At 33.0% G+C, this 20,832-nt stretch overlaps 1 protein-coding gene across 1 annotated transcript in view; it reads left to right on the top strand.

The window, feature by feature from the left end:
- The first annotated feature begins 2,613 nt into the window (after nt 1-2,613).
- The window catches only part of LOC124353700 (puromycin-sensitive aminopeptidase-like), a 31,736-nt gene continuing 13,517 nt past the window's right edge, over nt 2,614-20,832 (top strand). Inside the window, 11 exon segments of the mRNA XM_046803670.1 lie at nt 2,614-2,806; nt 7,409-7,647; nt 8,102-8,249; nt 11,000-11,203; nt 14,818-14,902; nt 15,622-15,770; nt 16,848-17,012; nt 17,110-17,121; nt 17,124-17,216; nt 18,246-18,489; nt 19,302-19,573. Of these exon segments, the coding sequence (XP_046659626.1) occupies nt 2,684-2,806; nt 7,409-7,647; nt 8,102-8,249; nt 11,000-11,203; nt 14,818-14,902; nt 15,622-15,770; nt 16,848-17,012; nt 17,110-17,121; nt 17,124-17,216; nt 18,246-18,489; nt 19,302-19,573 (1,734 nt within the window). The 5' untranslated portion in view covers nt 2,614-2,683.

Consider the following 20,832-nt stretch of genomic DNA (forward strand, 5'->3'; position numbering starts at 1 on the left):
CGTCACCGAAATTCAAAACAACTAACTGGTTCTCAATGTCAAATTCCTCACTCATAACATGCTATTTTCAAACACAGCCACGAGAAAAACTGCCAGAACAAGTTAAAAATCTAAAACTCTATTTTTCTTTTCGATTCTGCCAAAAACATTAGCAGTGGCAAAGCAATTCACATCGTCAAACTCTTTTTAGCACCCGGAAATGCACTGGAAAGCTGACTATCTCCAAAAAAAAACCCTGAAGCGTCAAATGTACATGTCCGACTATGAATATTGCTGACGTCTGTCATTACTCATGATGAAAGTTGGTTAGCTGAATAAAACCAGACGACGCGTCGCAACAGTAAAACATCCCTACCAACCAAGGGATTATTAATGTAACCATAAGATTGTATAAAAAGTACAATACAGCAGCTGCAGTAACTGAATTCAACTAATTATGGGTGGCGATATTGAGTCCATTGCGGTCTTTACATTTAATCAGATTCCAAAGAAAGGATAACTACTCATAGCAAAATATGCGGGGATAGGGTGCGTTGATTGGTGATTTCCCGTCATGACTTTTACAAGAGAATTTCTAGTCACAACATCCAAAACCTCTATTGCAGCTCTGTTCATATCTGTTCTAACACGTTTTTGAAAGTAATGGAATACTACAACCAGATTGCTACCATTTTACAGTAATAAAGCTCTAACAAATATATTTAATAGATGCGCAGGTAGATCGTAAAAGGGCGTAATATAATATGATCGAAGAACAATAGCCCCTGAAGGATAATAAACCCTACTAATCAATTATAATAGACTACTGCAGTACATTCCCATAGCTGGCCTATGCACTCCCTTATTTACTCTATCTTCCGCCAACAAATGTATAAGAGAAATTTATGATCCACCATAAAACACGTCTCTGGCATCTTTGCTCATTCATGTCTTCCCTAAAACGCATTTAAAAATTCTTTTAAAACTACAGCCAAGATTGTCATGCGAACCAAACAATGTTTTGAAATATGTAATCTTTAATGAAAATATTTAGAAAATGAGCATAAATACCACGTATTTGTGACGTGTTAGAGTAGTTGAATGATGAATAAATTATTTTCATATATTCATATACATTTAAACATTAGCTTTACTACTTCATATTTGTTTCCTACGACCTTGTGCAAGCTGGTGCTCGTGTTGTTGTAAATCTATACATGTAATAAAATTGCCTGAATTTAATAAGAATTTATTCAAACTTAATAATGCACAATAAGAACACAGTCAATTATTGAGAGAGAGCAGTTCGACTATTATGGCTGTGAAGTGAGCTGTAAGTGTGCGAGTAAAACCGTATGGCTCAGCGAGGATCCGTAAGCCAGTATTGATCATGAGGATCAGTATTGAAATGAGTAAATGTAATACTTAAAAAATAAAACTTAGGGCCTGAAAAAATGTTCAATTTTGAACATTTGGCTACAAAGAATAGTAAATCACATTTCCTACAGGGAAATTTAAAATAGTTGTATGGCACATTAAGTGTGGTTTCAAAATGTTAAAACTATACACTTTTTTATTATGGAAGGAGGCTTTTAGTACAGTCTAGTAGCCGAGGGCGAATTTGCACTCTAGGCATACCTGGCTTTTCAAGTCGTAATCAAAGGGTGTCGAGAGGGATGTAATATGAAACGATAATAATTTTTCAAAATATATATTTTACACGTCTGACGGCCAGTTTTAAGTGTATAAAGCAAGAAAAATTTATTATACAAGAGAAAGAAATTGTTTGATATTTTTAACACTTTTGATTTTTAACCCTACTACTTCGACCTCTGCCAAAACTTGTGTAGTAACGATCAATTTCTTTGTTAGGAAAAAATTCCCTATCGATTTTAAGAGAAACCTGATTATTGACTTGTACAGTATTGCAAATTGGCACAAAACTAGAATCGTGGTAAGTTTTGGTAATCTGACGCGATAATATAGGCTATTACGTTTATAAGTTCCACAATAATAAATTTGTTTTAGTCCAATTTTAACATAGTAGCTTTTACAAGATGGTTGTATAAGAGAAATAAAAATAGAAAAATAATCTGTGCAAGGGATTTTAGCCTACTTAATTAATTCCATAAAATGTACAATACGAAGTTCATCAAAACAAGTACTCTTAAAACTAGATTTTTTTTGTTTGGATTATTTTTCTTTTTAATTTATTAACTCCTATTAGTAAAAGCCATTCTTGCCAATTTTTTTATTTTGTAAGAAAATCCAGTGTTAATCTAATACGAACTTTCTAAAATTATTCTACTTGTTGGCAATGTAGAGTAACCTCCAAACCTTTGTTTTTTTTTTGTGATTGTACACACTTGCACACATGACATGACAAAATTTATGTCCGTTGTTGCCGTCGTACCCGGCTTTATAAAGAGTTGTAGGAAACCGGTTTTCGTCGCGGACGGCTTTTGTTGGTTCCGTTATATTCTGCCGGAGCAGGAAAGTGGAATACGTGTCAGTGGTACAACATCACTTTGTAAACGGCCGAGAACGAGGACTTCTACACTCTGCCTTCAACGGGGGAAGCCTAAGGTATCCGCACTGTGTCTTGGTGCATCATATTTACCTGTGACTTTCAAGAAATTATAGTGTGAGAAGAAATAATAGCCCATTCAGTGACACTATTTTTAATTATATTCATTTATCAACAATGCCGGAAAAGAAGCATTTTGAACGTCTTCCAAAATCTGTGATTCCAAAAAACTACGAACTGTTCTTGAGACCCAACCTAACAAAATTCACTTTTGAAGGCAAAGTGAAAATTGATATTAAGGTAAGTTCGTGTACATTGATTGTCATAAATAACAAATTAAATACTATAAAGTCTGGGTTAATATTCTGAAGAGGGTACGTTATGGTAAACAATATTCGAAACCATATAAGTTAATATCAGATTTCAAGAGTAAATTGTGTTAAATAGGTTAGGCTAATCCTGTCAATTAAACTTTTTGTTAGGTTTATTTTTTAAACATAATTTTTATCATAAATAAAAAGCCTTCAGTGTTGTAAATGGTGTCTAATTAAGTTCAATCCAAATTTGAAGTGATTTGTAAGCCAATTAAGTCTACATTGGTTCAATCTGATTCTTAGCCATTAAATTCTACATGGGATAGCCTACACAGAATAAAAAATTAAACGTTAGGTTGGCTATTGTATATTTGATTGGAAATAAAACTAGGCTAATTAGGATAGGTTAACAACCAGATATTTGTTTTATCTAACTAGGTAGCCTATATACAAAAATTGATTCAGTTATTTAAAAACATCAAAAACATGGGCAGATACTTGTTACACGTGGGCTATGTGAAAAACCCAATATTTCATCTTCCTAAACTTTGCTATAATTTTTACCATTAACCACATTTACAAATTTCATATTTGAGACATTAAGTTACAGCTGTAGCCTACAAAAAATACTCAGCAGTGTCGAAGAATGTTTTTCGAGGGCTTTTAAATTTTATAAATTCTACAGACAATTTTGTTAATGCTTCAACACAAATGTTGAGTGATATTATCTAAAGAAAATAGTTTTGTTCTTTGTAGATATGTATGTATGATTGTGTAATTATTTTGGGATAACCATTACTGAAGTCTTCCCTTTAATTACAAGTACTAAAAAGTGTCTGATAGTATTTACTTTAACCACAATATAGAAAATCACTTTTATGGTAAATTTCTTACAGTAGGCTAATGTATTTTATTGGGTAGGTTACGATAAGCGGACCCGGTGTTTTATATCAAAATTGGCAAACGATATTACTTAATCATAGCAGCTACCATCGATATAATCAATCGATACTGATTAATTATTTTGAACTCTTAAGTTAAATAATCTGTATCAACAGCTGTGAACACTCTAAAATAATACACATGAAGGAAAATATTTCAATTTTACATAAGTAATTCTGATTATTAAAAATGGCAGTTAACTACATGACGTTGCTTTTTCCTGGCTTCAACATGTTGGATTCATACCGAAAAAACCCATTATGTGAAATTTGTGGGAAAGAAACAACTGCAACTGTGAGAGGAGTAAATATGGTCGTCTTCAGTTTTCCTAATTTTGGTTATAATAATTTGTTTGAACACAATGATTAAAAATTTAAAATATATGATTGTTATTGAGTACTATAGGTACTTTTATATCGATTGATCTAGTCAAGGATTTTACATGCGAATATTAGGTATCGATGACTATATTCTTTTCGATATAAAAAACCGGGTCTGCGTATCGTACCCTACCCATTTTATTTTCAGAAAATTAAACTTTATGCGTTCTAATACCATGTAGCTTATGGCCCAATAATTAGTCTAGTAACTTAGTTACTTTTTTGCAATTAGTTCATATCCCAAATATTCAATCGATATAGGGGAAACGAGGTGAATTTCTCATTCTGGGTGGAAGGGGATAAGAAGGTTAATACCAATCACAGAAAAAGGGCAGGAAATTTAAGAGGAGAGAGTAGGTCTACCAACTTCATATGAGGTTTAGTTATGAATTCTACTTTTTCTTGTTTTTCATCATTTTGGCCGCAGGTCCTATCTCCATGGTGAAGTTTATTAATTGTTTTCACTTTGTTATTTCTGTCTAGTTTGCCATTGCAGAACTTTTTTGGGCATCTTAATGTTGCATTTCTTGATCGGCTAGTTTTTTTTGCATATTTAATAGCAAAAGACGTTCTTTTTTGTGTTAATGAGTGATGTCTTTCTCCATATTGAATTGAAAAAATGTGTTGTTTTCTTTTTTTTTGTAATGGGAATTAAAATTCTTGGTGTATTTTGTCAGCCATTGTTCTGCTGCGTATAATATTTGATACCTGAAGTAGAGGAGAGATTTCAGTCCTGAAAACGTTGTATTTATTCTATTGTACAACTCTTGATGATCGCTAATGTCCATAATCTTAATATCACTTTAAATGATTTCTTAGGAGTGATGAAAACTAGACGCTAGTGATGAATTCCCAAAAAATAGTTTTAACTAAAAATATCTTGTAGTGTTTAAAAAGCGGAACAATTTGTCAGTAAAACTTTAGGAACTAAGAGTAAAATATAAACTAGATAATAATGTACAATGGATTACATCATGGACCAACTTCCATCAAATATAGAAGTAAAAAGTAAAACCAAATTTTCAAGAAAGTTTGCAGTGAAGACATGTATCTAATGGAATAGATTTTTTAAACATACAGCCACCATTTATGTGACATATTAATTGTAAAGATGTTAAAAAGTAAATGGTGACTGGTATATTTATTTCTTGGTATTGTGAACCTGACAAAGATGTTTGTGCCCAGAGGCAATCGAGGGCAGGGCTTTGTTATGCCTGACCTTCATTAAAAATCCTTGAATCAACTTCATCTTCTATAGGCAAAATTTAGCCCATGGTTACTCAAACTGCGTAGAGATCAATGTATACTTGCATAACCAAATTTATTTTATAATTTCTTTAATTTATTTGAGGTATTACACATACTTAAAAATATTTTGAGGAGAATAACACAGTATTGGTATACAGAGATGAGGCAATTAAGAATTTATGTACAGTAATATGTAGCTAGATCAAAGCTGAATTCATGTACGTACAGTAATATGTAGCTAGATCAAAGCTGAATTCATGTACAGTAATATGTAGCTAGATCAAAGCTGAATTCATGTACAGTAATATGTAGCTAGATCAAAGCTGAATTATTCATGTACAGTAATATGTAGCTAGATCAAAGCTGAAGTGTTGAGGACAGCTGTTATCCAGTATTTCATCATTTAAAGAAGAATAAAATTCTACTGCGTATTTAACAATGCAATACTGTAGGTAGTCATTTGATGTAGAAAACACCAATTTAAGAAAATTAAGAAATTAAATTTGAATGTGCTGGAAACTGTTTGCAAATTTTGAAGCAATCACAGTAGTCAGCGCAAGCTGCAAGTTTGAATCATGCACACACATTCACGGTTCATGTGAAGGCCACCAATCACTTAGTACACAGCACATGTACCATGAACATAATTTGGCATTCTATAGGCCTACTCATTTGTAGCTCGTGTCAAAGAGTGTAACCGATTCAAAATTTAAAGTCCACAAGTGCTGGGCATTCTCAAACATATGTTTTTTCAATTTTGCTAACGGATTTATAGTATCAACAATAATATTTGAACACAGTTACTTTATTTCTCAAAGTTTTGAAATTAAAGAAGCTGTCACAAACAAAATTAAAAACTAATTAATTATCAAACCCTCTTTACTGTAGGACTTTTTCTGAAAATTAGTGACTTGCTGAGTGTTTCCATTGTAGTAGCTCCCATACAGTGTTTAATGAAACCAGAATGTTAAACAGGCATGTTCTAAATGCAGACTGTGTAGTGTGGAGCAAATATCAACACTGAGTAAAAGGGCCTTTGTAAATCATGATTTATTAAAACTTTTAGCAATCAACAAAAATTGTTTAAATAGTCAAAAAAATCTTACACTGGATATTACGCAAACTCTTGTGACTCAATCTTATCGACTCAATGAATACATAGTAACAGCAATATGTAATTAATAGCAAATGCAGAGATACTGGGATAAGATATCCCATGCCACTTTATTCACATGATGAGTATAAAGATAATGGAAGATATTGACTAACAGCAAGGTAGCATGTATATACAGAACTGGCAATAGACTTCTTTCTGATGAATGTGGTCATTTTCAAGTTAAAAATAGTATCAGTTTATTTCCATAGCATGTTGTCTCATCCCAGATTTCAATGTTAGGTACTTAATTTCCATGTGCTCTAATCCTCCTCAAACCGTCTTCTTACCTAGACTTCAAACCAACTACCCTTTCTATCCCACTGATAACAAATATCCACCTGACAGTACAACTATCATTTGGAACTTCCTTTAGTCACTTTATTGACCCTCCCCCCCTCCCAAGAGGATTCACTTCTGGCTGGTTTATAAGTGTTAAGGACTGTTGGTAACCTAGACATAAGAACATGCCATCTCTGCTTGCTTTGACGGGAGACATTCGTTCAGAGCTGGCTATCCTTTCTTCAGTCATTTTGGACATGACTGAGATTAATGTCTAAAACTCTTCCTCATGGATCTTAACAGGAGGTGGCACTTACTCCCAACCTTACTCATCCAGAATATCCTGTCACTTTGGAAGCAGCGCAAAGGCCCTTATAGGGCTAAGCGCAATTTCTCAGCCTCTTGTCCTTAAAGAACAAAATAATTAATTAATTATAATTATTTCAAGTTTATGCATTGAAGAAACATCATTCCTTATATAAGCGATTTGTGCTGTTTACATACACTCATTTTGAATAGATGTCCACTTAGAAATCGATTTTTATCTGATGGATGTACTACCTAGTGTTTTTATGTCTTCTAGATAAATGAACCAACAAACAAGATAGTGATGAACGCAATAGAATTGGAAATCACAGAAGCAGAATTAACGACTGCTGAAGGACGTACGGTGACACCTGCACGCAGCCTCTCCACCGAGACAGAGACTCTGACCTTGGACCTGGCCGAGACTCTTACTCCCGGTGATGCTCAACTTCACATCAGCTTCCTCGGCCAGCTCAATGACAAGATGAAAGGTTTCTACCGCAGCAAGTACACTTTGTGAGTTGCTCAGTAGATTTCAGGAAAAGTTTCTGAATTCTGAAGTAATTGGAGTTGCCATGATTTTATATATAAGTTTTACCCCAGGAATACTGAGTTTAATCGTAAAGTGGGGAAACTTTTCTTGCTATTCATTTTTTTCTCCTAGTTCATTTTAATGAAGGGCTGGCTTAAAGAGTATTTCACTTTTTACAATGACTAATTATAAAAGTGGAAGTAAGTTCTAACTTGTCTAATGAGTCAATGAGTCTTGTCTAATGAACAGTCAGGAACGCTACGCAGCTGTGACATTCCTCTGCTCCACACACACGCACGGCGCATGTTCCCTTGTTGGGATGAGCCGGCTTTGAAGGCAACATTTGAGATCTCTGTGGCAGTGGACGTGCAGTCCGCACGAGTCGTCTTGTCTAACATGGTACGTAAGCTGTGAGTCACTGTTGATTGTTGTTTGCAGGGGTGACGAGGAACGCTACGCAGCTGTTACACAGTTCGAGTCGACAGATGCACGGAGGTGTTTCCCGTGCTGGGACGAGCCGGCGATCAAGGCTACATTCGACATCACCCTTGCGGTCCAGCCTGAGAAGACTGCACTCTCCAATATGGTGAGGGCTGTCATGAATAGGGGTTGATTCTTGTATAGGTGGAATATACTACAATCTTAACTTACCTGGATTTAATGCAATAGGATCCTTCACAGATCACTGAAAGTTTAAATACCTTATAGTTAAATCACCTTTCAAATATATATTTAAAACGTGTTTTTGTTGTAAAAAACTATATAAAGCGTAGTTTAGTGTATAAATGCATGCTTGTAATAAGAATTTGGATCACTAACTTGTATATGTATTATAAACTGGAGGAAACAAAGCAAATTGGCAAGCATCTATAAAGATATGAATGGTTCTCCACTCCCCCCTCCCCCCCCCAATTCAGGCTTTGGGCTGGTAATTCTAAAAGTGACTTTAGTCATATTGAGCCTCCTCATAATTTTAATTTTATTACTGACTGTTATGTAGTCTCACTTAATAACAGAAGTCCTAGTTTGTTAATGAGTTGCAGAAACTGAAGACAATGTTATTGTTCTAAGTTAATTGTCCAGTAGGCGAGGTGCAATTTATTTTATATAAGCACTCAACCTGGTTTTTCTTGAAATCGATTGAGAAATTTCTCTTAAGAAAGAATTTGATTGTTAGCTGTGATAAATTTAGTGGAGATAGATATGGGAGAAGTATGAAAAAGGTTCAACATATGAAAAAATATGTATTTTCTCAGACTATACTTTTCTATCTTAGACACTTGCAGCTAACGTGTCATACTGAATCGGCTAAGTGTTACAGCTAAACTGACCATCAGACACGTAAATAGCGTAACAATTACATCACTGTATAGTGCGACCGAAATTTTCTGACTAGTTGGTCAGTTTATGGTAAGCTGATACATTTATTTACATGTCTAACGTTTGTTTTCTAATGAGTCATATTAGGACAAATATGAGCTGAGAAAAGAATTATCATTTTAAATAATAATTTAATTTGTAACCCTTTGATATTTTTCCACTATTATAACCTCTACCAAATCTAGCTCAGCTAACGTTGAATTTCCTTCTTAAGAGAAATTCCTCTTATCGATTTCTAGAAAAACCAGTGTTCTTATAAAGTGTAGATTTTCTCTTGGCCTCTGCACAATAGAGTAACACAACTAAACAATCGCGGTTGTTGTTGTGAAATAACAGCATACACAATTTTTACTATGAGTTTTTTGTTAATCTCGTCCAGCATATCTAGAGCAGGGTAACCCAGATTTGTGGTATTCTACCATGACAATAATATTTGCTATTTTTAATACAATTACATAATACGGTACTTACAATGTTTTTTTTTAGTTATACCTAAATAAATTTTTTAAATCATAAAGAATTGATAATCCTACAGACGATGTATTGCAACCTCTTTTATTCCATTCACGGCTTTGATACATAAGTTTAATTTTTTTGTAATAAAAGTTTAACCTGAAACAATAAAGAATAGGCATACTAATGGAGTGAGCTGAGATTGAAAAAAGGCAGAGGGATTGATATAAATTCTTTCTATTAAATTGATACCAATATGTGTCGATAGCACAAATTGTCTTGTGCTCATATTCTATACTTTTTGTTAGTGTATTCTGTACATTTTATCTTTGGATTTCTTGGGTTTTAAACTTCTCAAAGGTAACAAAAAAGAAAAAAATTTCTTAGTACTATTTATTGAATTCAACATTCAAAACCAAGGTACTTAAATTATAAGTTCTAATAAGATATATGTTCACAAATTTAAGATCATATCTACCAATGAACTACAAAATTTTAAGGTTTCAATAAGTGCATGCTTAACGTTGGATGTTAAGGATATGTTGTCCCAGTGAGAACTGCATCTTGCTTGTTTTTAAATTTAAATATTTATTCTAAAAACAAAATGAGAAGTATTATTGAATGTTGTATATGTTTATATGAGTGTATACAAACTCGAGATTTGTTTTTATTTCACCTCTTGTTATGCTTAAAAGTAAATATTAAATGTAAAGAGGGTAGGACTGCATGCTGTATGATTGCGTAGCCCATTCCCCTCATGTGTTGTTCCATTCATATTTTTTTGGGAACGTTTGTCACTTGTAGTTTTTTTTTTATTATTATTGTTATACGCCTTTAATTCACTTTATGATAAATGGATTATACAATTTAGGAAATAGGATTTGATGTAATTGAATTTTTTAAAGTGGTGCAAAGCAACAATAACTAACAATATGGTTCAAGTGTAGAGTAAAAACTTTGTGAGTGGTGTTATTTCATGGGAGTGGTGTTGAAGATTTATGAATTTTCTTATGAACATGACAAAGATCTAAAAAAATTAAATAAAAAAAATTCAATCATTATAATCTTATAATTCTTATTATAGTCTTATAATATTCAGACCTATCTCTGAGTGGGAAGCACATCTTTAACAATATGAACTTAAGGCAGCTACCAAGAAGCACCTGAAAAATAGTACTCATAAGCAAACAGTGATGGTATTATATTTCTCAACAGTTTTAACTGCTCTTTAGAAAAATTAATATGACCACTACTCCAATTTTCATAGTAAAATTATTCTCTTATGTAAATTTTATTTTGCAAACTATCACAGATAAAAAAACTCTTTGATTTGGTATAACTTCAGTTTTTTTATACACTGTAACAGATGTTAATGAAAACCCTGAGTGAATTAAAATCTATAAATACTACCAACCACAAAAGTAGACTTTCATATGACCAATCATCTGTGTGCTAGCATACATTTATTCCTGTTCCCCCCTGATTCTACGATTTTCTGTGCAGCCAGTGGAGAGTGAGAAAGTGGAGGGAGGAGAGCGGACTGTGACGTTTGCCCGGACGCCTATCATGTCCACGTACCTGGTGGCTGTGGTGGTGGGTGACTATGACTACATTGAGGACACCTCCACTGATGGGGTGAAGGTCAGAGTCTACACTCCTGTGGGCAAGCAGGAGCAGGGGAGGTTCGCCCTACATGTCGCAACCAAGGTGAGTCCACAAGTGATAGTGCACACTGCTAATATAAAAATATTGCCAATTCTGCGGTTGTTAACATGTTTATGAATTCAGTTTCTATTCTTTATTGAAAAAATGCAATGAAATAAATTTTCAGTCGCTTAAATACGTGATTGCAGAAAAAATGTTAATTCTCTTTAGAAACATATACTGTTATGAAAAAGAGGATGAGGTAAACAGTCCATAATAGACTTTTAGATTAATCAAAAAGGGGACGAGTTAAACAATCTATCATAGAATTTTAGATTAATATGTTGGAAGTAATTTCTCGTATTACTACATAACTAATAATTAAGAAGACATTTTTTAAAATATTGTCCTTAATATACTCTCCATGGAATTTTACTTCTAGAAATAGAAATCTGGTTCATATAAACTCTTTTGACTCAAAAAGCTAATAAAAGCACATTTTATCCAATCTGTTAATCTTTCGGCTGTTTTACAACGATATATCTTTGTGTGGCTTTTTTCCAAGAACTTATATTATGTGTTTGAATATTGTCCTGCAATATTATGGTGATGCTCTTCAGTAATAAGGTGTTCAAAAAGTTGGGGAAGAAATTACAAGAGGCAAAATAACAACCTTAAAAAGTTTGCCCTAACATATTTTCATCAAAGAATTTGTTCATTTAAATGGCATTCTAATTTTTACATTTCTATTTTTGTGATGATCTATGACTAAATCTACAAAAATTGTGAAGAAATAATTCTTTATGAACATTTACACTTTGTGTGCGACTTGTGAAAAATGTCTTATGATTCTGAAAGGGCTGAAACTTGAAAAGAAATATTTTATAATACTTGATATTAGAATTAAAGTATTTCTGTAGTCTTTGTGCAGTGGAAAAGAAGTATGACTACTTTCAGCTTTTTCAACATTGGCATTATTTATCTTAGGAGATAGTTATGCGGTTAGTTGGCAATAACAATTTGCGATAAAACAAGTCGTAAAGTTAAGATAGTAACAGGCTCACTTCTTCACATTAAACTGCCTTGTTAGTATTTGTAATCTTGGACAGATTTCATTATTCTATTGTGAAATTTTATTTTTATAAATGTTTGAAATTGAAGAAATTATTCCAAAGTAGGATTTAGAAAAATTAAGTTCATTTATTGGAATACAAAGTTTATGAAACTAATGTACTTGAAACAAATTTAACAATGATTGAGGGATCTGATTGTGTGGTTGCTAAGTTCTTAGTTGGTGAAAGCCACTTTTTAATCCTCTGCTTGTTACTATACATTGTTGTACTGAGTTGTGGTATTTTGAGGGTTTCTTTTAAAATGTTCAATAGGTGTAAAATAATGTTATAGAAACATTTAGTAGTGATCAGTGATTAAATTAATGTAATAATATTTTCATTGCTAGAATATGTTATTTACAATATAAATTTAAATAAACTAACATTACTAAGAAACAGTTTATTCTTTTAATAAGTGTCTAAAATCTTAATTCCAAGGGTTTGGTGATCAAGAAAGAGTTTCTGTTACAATTCTGAGAATAATGTTGCCGTCACAGTAAAACAGCTCCCTTCCCCTAGTATTTTTTTTAACAAATATATAACTGACTTATTAAATGAGCTTGATCTCTAAAAACGTTTAGACATTTACAAAAAACACACGACATTATCAAAATTTCAACAGAAAAAAGTAAAATTTGATTTTGAACTTGAAATTATTACTCGTTACTAGATCTGTTCCAACTTAAATGGCCCTTCTGACGCATGTTGAAGAAATGTAGATTACATGCGTGGTTATCATTTTAATTGTCTAATAAAAGATGCATTATTACTGTTCTTGTGTTTGGACTATTTCTATAATTATGGTTTAACCCTTTGAGTGCCGCAGCGTCTACATAGTAGATGTTGTTAAATGTGCATAAATTGCCGGCATCTACCCAGTAGACGATTTGTATTTAATTAATATCACATATAATTCATTTTTGTTTTGACAAATAACTTATTTCACGGTAATCTACAAGTTTCGAATAATCGATTGTGATTGATTTTTATTGTTCACCGCCCCCTTGTAGTTATTTGCCATCAGAATAAAAACAGATGACGCAATAGTTGGTCAGCTGCTACTTGCCATTAACTACACAGTTTCGTTTGTTGTGTGTTTACATTGTGCTAGTTTCGTGTGTTTATGCTGAAAACTGTTGTTATTACTATTCTGCAATTGTGTTCAGTAAAACTTACAATGCATTTATAAACTTCTTTTTTCGTGTTTAGTGACGTATATTTTATTGTTGGATTGGTGATGAAGTAAAACGCAAGTTCCAATCAAACTATTGAGTTTAGGTGAAGTAAGGTTATAGAAGTAAGGTTATATTGTAGGCCTGTGTATATTTTTATATACTTTTTATATAATTAGTATTTTACAGTCGTCTTACTTCATTGAGTGAAATATGATAGTTATAATATTGTTTCTAAACTTTTGACAAACTTGAACAAAAATTGCTTTTCGTTGCATTTTGTATATATTGCAGTATCTGGTTAAATATTACTGTAACACACCATATTATGCATGATTTTTGTTCAGTTTTTCATGCTCTTTCATATGGTATAGCTAAAAAAAATTAAAAAAAATATTGTATAAATAAAATTTTAGTTCAAACTTGAAATTTATTTTTTTTCATTTTTTAGTTTTTTGTTATAACCTATATTCTTTGTGTGTAAATAAAAATAAAATTATAATATTATATGGAAAAAATACCTTGTTTTATAACACAAACTAAAAAAAAAATTATTCAAATCGGTTGAATAGTTTTTTTAATATAGTTTTTTCCACACACGCTTGCAAAACAGAAGGAAATGCTCTGGCAATTTATGCGTATGACTTGGGAAAATATGCCGTGGCACTCAAAGGGTTAAAAACACTTGTTGAAAAAATAATAAGTAATAACAGTCTGCCATTTTCATTGCCAGATAAATTATATTATAAAGTTAGCTTTGAAAAGTATTCATTTTCTTCTGTGCTTTTATTTAAGGTTTCCTTACATATTTGTGGACTACCCCTCTGGGACAACAGGACCATTCAGTAGCATTAATAGTTTCTGAAATTCAATAAAAATGTGCACATTTCTGTACCTAGATCTGTAATACTTTAAAAAAAATATCGAACCATTTTTGGAATGAATTTTGGGACACTGTATATTGTACCCTCTAAATGTGAATAGAATGTCAGGGACATTATATTTTTTAATGGTAACCAACTATTTTGTGATTGTGCTACTTTTAGAAGTATGACTACTTTATTGCACATGAAAATAGTCCGATGACATTTAAGGTGGTGTTGCTATATCCACTTGTAATGGCTATGGCCCTATACTGTCTACTTGATATACTTGTTTGAAATATAAGTGTATGATATCAAATGTACTTATATTTTTCACAGTAACAGCTGATGATGTTTGTTGTGACAGATGTTGAGATGAGTCAGTAATTTTTCATGCATATAAAACTGGTGAAGTGTTGCTTGTGGAATGCAAAGGGGAGATTTGGATCATCTTCGGACTATTTTTGTACGGGTTGTCTAAAACATTTATTTTTGGTACAAAGTTGGTAACAGTGCATATACTTTTTCAGGTGCTACCCTACTACAAAGACTACTTCAATATTGCGTACCCATTGCCAAAAATTGATTTGATCGCCATTTCCGACTTCTCTGCAGGTTAGTGGTATTTTAATTTTCTAGTAATCGTATCTTTAGTTAATAGGATATAGGTATTGGGCTTTTTTTATTTCAACGTGTTACCACAAAATGTAGATCAAATCACTGGGAAATGTTTTATGAAATCTGTTGTGTAAAAAGATATTGAGCAAAAACACATAATGTAGTATTTTGTTTCCCGAAGAGAAATAAAAAACTTTTTCTCTTTATGTATTTTGTTAAGTACTCTTGACGGTATATTTTACTGTTTTCACATGATAGTTGTAAACCTATGGATATGCCCATCTTGAAATATTATAAACCCATCCTGTGCTTGTGTTTTTTTTTCCTCACACACCTCACAAAATTTTCATTTTACTTTTTATTATAAAACTTTATGTATTGGAATCCGTATAACTTATGCATAGATATATTAAAAACTGCATACATATATCAAAAGTATTCAAACTATTTGAAGCACTTTAAATGTTACATTCAAAGGCTTACATTCTGGCATGTGACTAGCCAATAAATGCATAGAATCTGTCTTGTGCCAGTTCTCTCTTAAACTCTTCACTTCTCTTGTCGGTGGATGTATAACGATTGGAAATCCTCAATCCTAGGGATACTGAGCAAAGGGCTGTTTTCTCCTCTCGCCATTCCACTTCAATGAACTCGTGACAGTATTAATGAGCAAACTAGTAGTATGTGGACAAGTATGAAACTTATTTCTGCTGTAGGAGCAATGGAGAATTGGGGGCTCGTCACGTACCGGGAGGTCTGCCTCTTGGTGGACGCTGAGAACACGTCGACGGCGAGGAAGCAGTTGATAGCTCTGGTGGTGGGGCACGAGTTGGCTCACCAGTGGTTCGGCAACCTGGTCACCATGGTGAGTCGTAATAAACATTCTAGCAGAGATGTGCAGAAAATGACAATAAGTGTATTTCACAAACGTACCAAGTATATTTTGCAATTTTCATTAAAACAAGTTTAGAATATTAAAAAAAAATAGTACTATTCTCTTCTCCATGGAATACAATACCTTATAAAGTACAACTTATAAAATAAATTGTTTTATTTGGTTATTCGTAGAATGATATAACTAGTGTATTTTTTTTTTTTTACTTGTTGAAGAAGATAAACATATTTTATCTATTGTCTACCCTGAAGCCCACGTCATCAGACGTCTATACTTTTTCATCTGAGAGTAGCAAAACGACAAGTGGAGTGTTGCCAGATTACCTTTAGAACAATATTGTGTTGATATATACAAACCTATGCACATATGGTATAATATGCCGCCCTCGTTCAGACTGCCTTGTAATGGCATGACTCCTGACTAACATAATGTATTATAATATTTTAAAGCCCTGTAAATATTTTATTATGATTATGAAAATTAAAATTTCTTAGTTTTGCCGGCCAAATCTTGTTGCACTGTGCGTGAGTATAGAATAGCACGTGCTTAAATAAAGGCCTGGACACAAGCTAATTTAAACTCTTACTAAAATGATTATACATTTGGTTGATTGCATACCATAGATTAGTTTTTAGATCTAATTGTTGATAATATTACCTGTTTGCCTATTTGAGCTAGGATTTTTAAATAAGTTTCATTCATTTAGATTGCAAAATTTTATTCAACAAGTATATCTAGTTAATGAACATAAAAATAAACCTCTTTATTGGGTAGGACTACATTAAATTATAGTTGAGAATAATTAGTATTTATTTTGTATAACAAAAATCTTTCTTACATACCGAATGTGTTTTATTTTTGTGTTGACTCAATTGATTTGAAAGATGCAACTGTGAACACTAGTACTAAAGAAGTGGTTGTTACTATTCTAAGTTGAAAAACACTTCTTACTATGAATATATCGCTATGTACTGTAAAAATGGGAAATGCTGTAGAATTAAATTTAATAACAGTGAGATGACTGTGACATCCTGTGCTGTTCTGCAGGAATGGTGGACCCACTTGTGGCTGAACGAAGGTTACGCCTCTTTTGTGGAGTTTTTGTGTGTGGCCCACCTCTTCCCCGAGTATGACATCTGGACTCAGTTTGTGACTGACATGTATATCCCCGCCCTGCAACTCGACTGTCTCAACAACTCCCACCCTATTGAGGTACGTACATAGTGTGAACTGTTGCAGCGACACAGAAATTGCTAACAAACATCACAATTTCAATGATGACTATAATGATTTGCTGGTGATTTTCTAGGTTCCCGTTGGTCACACCCGAACGAGATTGAAGAGATTTTTGATGATATTTCGTACAACAAAGGGGCCTCTGTCATCAGAATGCTCAATAATTACATCGGTGACAACGTGAGTACCTTATTGTCTACAATCTGGTAAAATCTGACATGGATGTCTATCTTACAGTTTTAATGGTAAAATTATCACGAATTTTATATTTTGAGCTAATTAATGCTTGATCAAATATATTGATTAGGATTAGAAGAAATTACTTGGTTATAATTAAATTACTTAGTGTAGGATGTTATAAATATTTAAAGCAGTATGTGATAAATTTTGATTACAATTGGTTAGACCAGTTGGTTGGTTACTCAAATGCAGATTTATTTAACTTTTTTAATGTTGGTGTATAATGAGTGAGATTACTTTAGCCTGGATAAATTATGTTCTATTGTAATTAATTAAATGTTAAAACAACATGTCTAAAAATTGAACCTCTATTGGGTTGTAAATATTTGCACATTTATAAAAGAATTTTTTAATTTTAAATAAAACACGTAATCTTAAGTTGTGAATAGCAAGAGAGCGCTACGCTATCTTTGGTAGTCTGGAACAAGGGTGGTGAATTACCCCAAGAGGACCTGATCGGTTGTTTTCGGTGGTTTCTAGAACTGCTAAAACAGTAGATTTGTTGGCCTCATATCATACTTCCGAGGTGCGCAAAAGACCATTGAGGGGTAAGTGCATGGCAATAGGCCGCCCCTTAAAAGAAGAAGAAGTGAGTATGACACTTATTATTATTTTGTTAAGTTCAATATAGTTTTAACTGTTGGCAAAAATATAGTCAAGTTAGATCTTGATAAATTTAAATTACATGCTGCAGTCCAAATAGATTTTTTAGGATTCTGTAAAGTGATTTTTGTATGTTCTCAATTTAGCTTAATTGGGCAGTTTTGGCCTACCTATTTTCTTATGAACGTTATACTGCCAGTTAATTTAATCGTGGAAGCAATTTTTTGATGTGTTGTAAACCGGAAAACCTAGATGTTATTGTTATTATAACTATTATATAAGTCTTAGAATGAGGAAGATAGGTTATATGTTGAATTGAACTAAGGGAGATTAAGTTAAACTAACCATGTTTTTCGTCATTGTCAGGACTTCCGGGCTGGGATGTATTTGTACCTGACTCGTCATCAATACGGCAACACATTCACAGAAGACCTGTGGGCAGCTCTAGAGGAAGCGAGTAGCAAGCCTGTAGCTGACGTGATGACCACTTGGACCAAACAAATGGGGTTCCCGGTCATCACGGTGGAGAAGGCCACTCAAGAGGGTGACGCACGAGTCTTCACCCTTTCACAGGCCAAGTTTTGTGCTGACCCGAGAGACGCACAGAAAGGTAGGTCTTATTCAAGTTGCACAACAACACAATGAAAATAGTTCTACTGAGAGATTAGATGGTCTTGAAATGGAGAGCCGAAACAGATACAAAATGTAACACTATTAGTAATTTGCTAAGTCATCCAATTTTATTAAATATAGTTAAGAACTAGTAAGTTTAAATTATTATGCATATTTCAACTTGATTCTGTGCTTTTAATGTTGATGATACAATATAACTTCTGTTTCATAAAGTTTAAAAATAAAGTAGTATTGAGGTTAGCGAAGAAAATCACGTCTCTGATAGAAGTGCTATGTTTGCCTTTTCTTCTAATTTGATGAGAAATATTCCTACACCAATTTGGTTCAGTCAGTTTGACTTCATAATAATAATAATAAATCTTTATTGTCACAAACGTTTCATAATAATATAGCACAGCTATAAAACAGATGACATAGTCAGGTATAACCTACACTACTCTTGTTTGACTAAATCCAAACAAACAATACAATAAAACACGCAAAACAGCAATAAAACACACACAATAAACGCACACACTTCAAGTAGTGACATTGAGGGAGAAGACTGACACCAACCGACACCACATTCATTACAAAACTAAATAAGCTAATGTGGTACATGATTCTTTTGCCTGCATTTTAACACAGTACTAGATACACAAGCCTAACTCTTCTGTATGGTTCACTATCTTGTCCAGATATGTTTTAAAACATAATCAGAATTGTATTGTAGGACTTGTGTTTGACGACCAAAGACGAAGCTTTTTCTATTTATTTTGCAAAAATGGACAAATGGAGTGTTGTTTACAGAGAATGAATCGCTGTGGTTGGTGCCAATCAGTTTCTCCAAGGCAGGTGCGCCAGATACCGCGTGTCACACAGTGATGATGCGTGAACGCCAGATGACAGTGCGTGTTGAAGGTGTAGCGCCAAAAGACTGGGTGAAGCTCAATCCGGGGACTGTAGGCTACTACCGTACTCGCTATCCCCCTGCCATGCTGCAGCAACTCCAGCCTGCCATTCAGGACAAGAGTCTGCCTCCTCTCGACAGGCTCGGACTTCTAGACGACCTTTTTGCTCTGGTCAGTGCTACTTCCTATTTATGTCTGTGCAATTTTGATGTCCCAAGAGGTTTTCAATATATTAGATAGATGTAAAATAATGTATGGGTGTTCCCACGTTATATTGTGTAAATTAAACTTAGTGTTATTTATTACTAATTTTGTTTGTCAATATATTATATAACCTATTGCTTGATCACAAAACTGTAACTCCACAACTTCGACAGAGTGTGCATTATAGTTTGATGTGAAGTCTACATAATGGACAAGATTTGAATTTCTAAAGAACCCGTTATTGAATTATTTTACATATAAAGCAAATCACACTGAACCTAGAACCAATCCACGTGGAATACCAAATTCTACTTCTATTGTAATAGATAAATGTGTTTTCTTCTTTAAATTACTTAAGTTTAATTAAAAATAAAATCCAATTTGTTTTAGTTTTTTGCAAAATTGGCAATGCCAACTTTGTTTTTCTAATCTGTTGAGACTAACTAGTTTATCTTGTCACACAAGATTTTCTTGTGTCTATGAATAGTCTGGTCCTAGTAACACGTAACTGGAAAGAAGTAAATTTCAAACATTTTATCAATTATTGTGCAATTATGGATCATGACCGCCTAAAAATTCTTCCTGAAAATGAAAACTTACTAGTTTAAGAAATTGATAAAAGTGGTTGTAGATCGTTATAGCCAACATGGCAAATGTAAACATTATCCCTGAATATAATATAAACTTTTTATTTCAGAAGATCCTTAGTATTGATTCTCTATGCAAAAAAAAGATTGGAAAAATTGGTTCCTCAGTAAAATTCCATTGGTTTTAACGGTTTGATGTGGTAAAAATAAAAAAAGATGAAGGACTAAACAATGATTTGCTGTTTAGCTCTCACAAAAAAGGTTACCAACACAAACAAAAACCTAAATCAATGATTGTACAAGTTTGTTTTGATGGGACACGAACGTTTGTGATACAAAGACACAAGTTAACGAAACATAAATAGTCCATGACTCAAGAAAATACAAGATTCAATATTATTCAAACTATATTTAGCTGTTTTTGTAATGATTAAAATTTAAAAAAATTGATTGGGTGAGAAAATTATGTTAATTTTATTCCTGAAGGAATTTGTTATGATGGAAAAAGACAGCTCATGCCTAATCCTAAACCAACTTAAAATACCACTCTTCTCCATCCCTAACTGTGTTCTTACAAGTAACAAGTGCCTCTTTGAGAACATCTTGTTAAAATATCGTCCCTTTAAAATTAATTATCTG

Source organism: Homalodisca vitripennis, chromosome 2 (assembly GCF_021130785.1).
Source record: "Homalodisca vitripennis isolate AUS2020 chromosome 2, UT_GWSS_2.1, whole genome shotgun sequence".
Lineage (NCBI taxonomy): Eukaryota > Metazoa > Arthropoda > Insecta > Hemiptera > Cicadellidae > Homalodisca > Homalodisca vitripennis.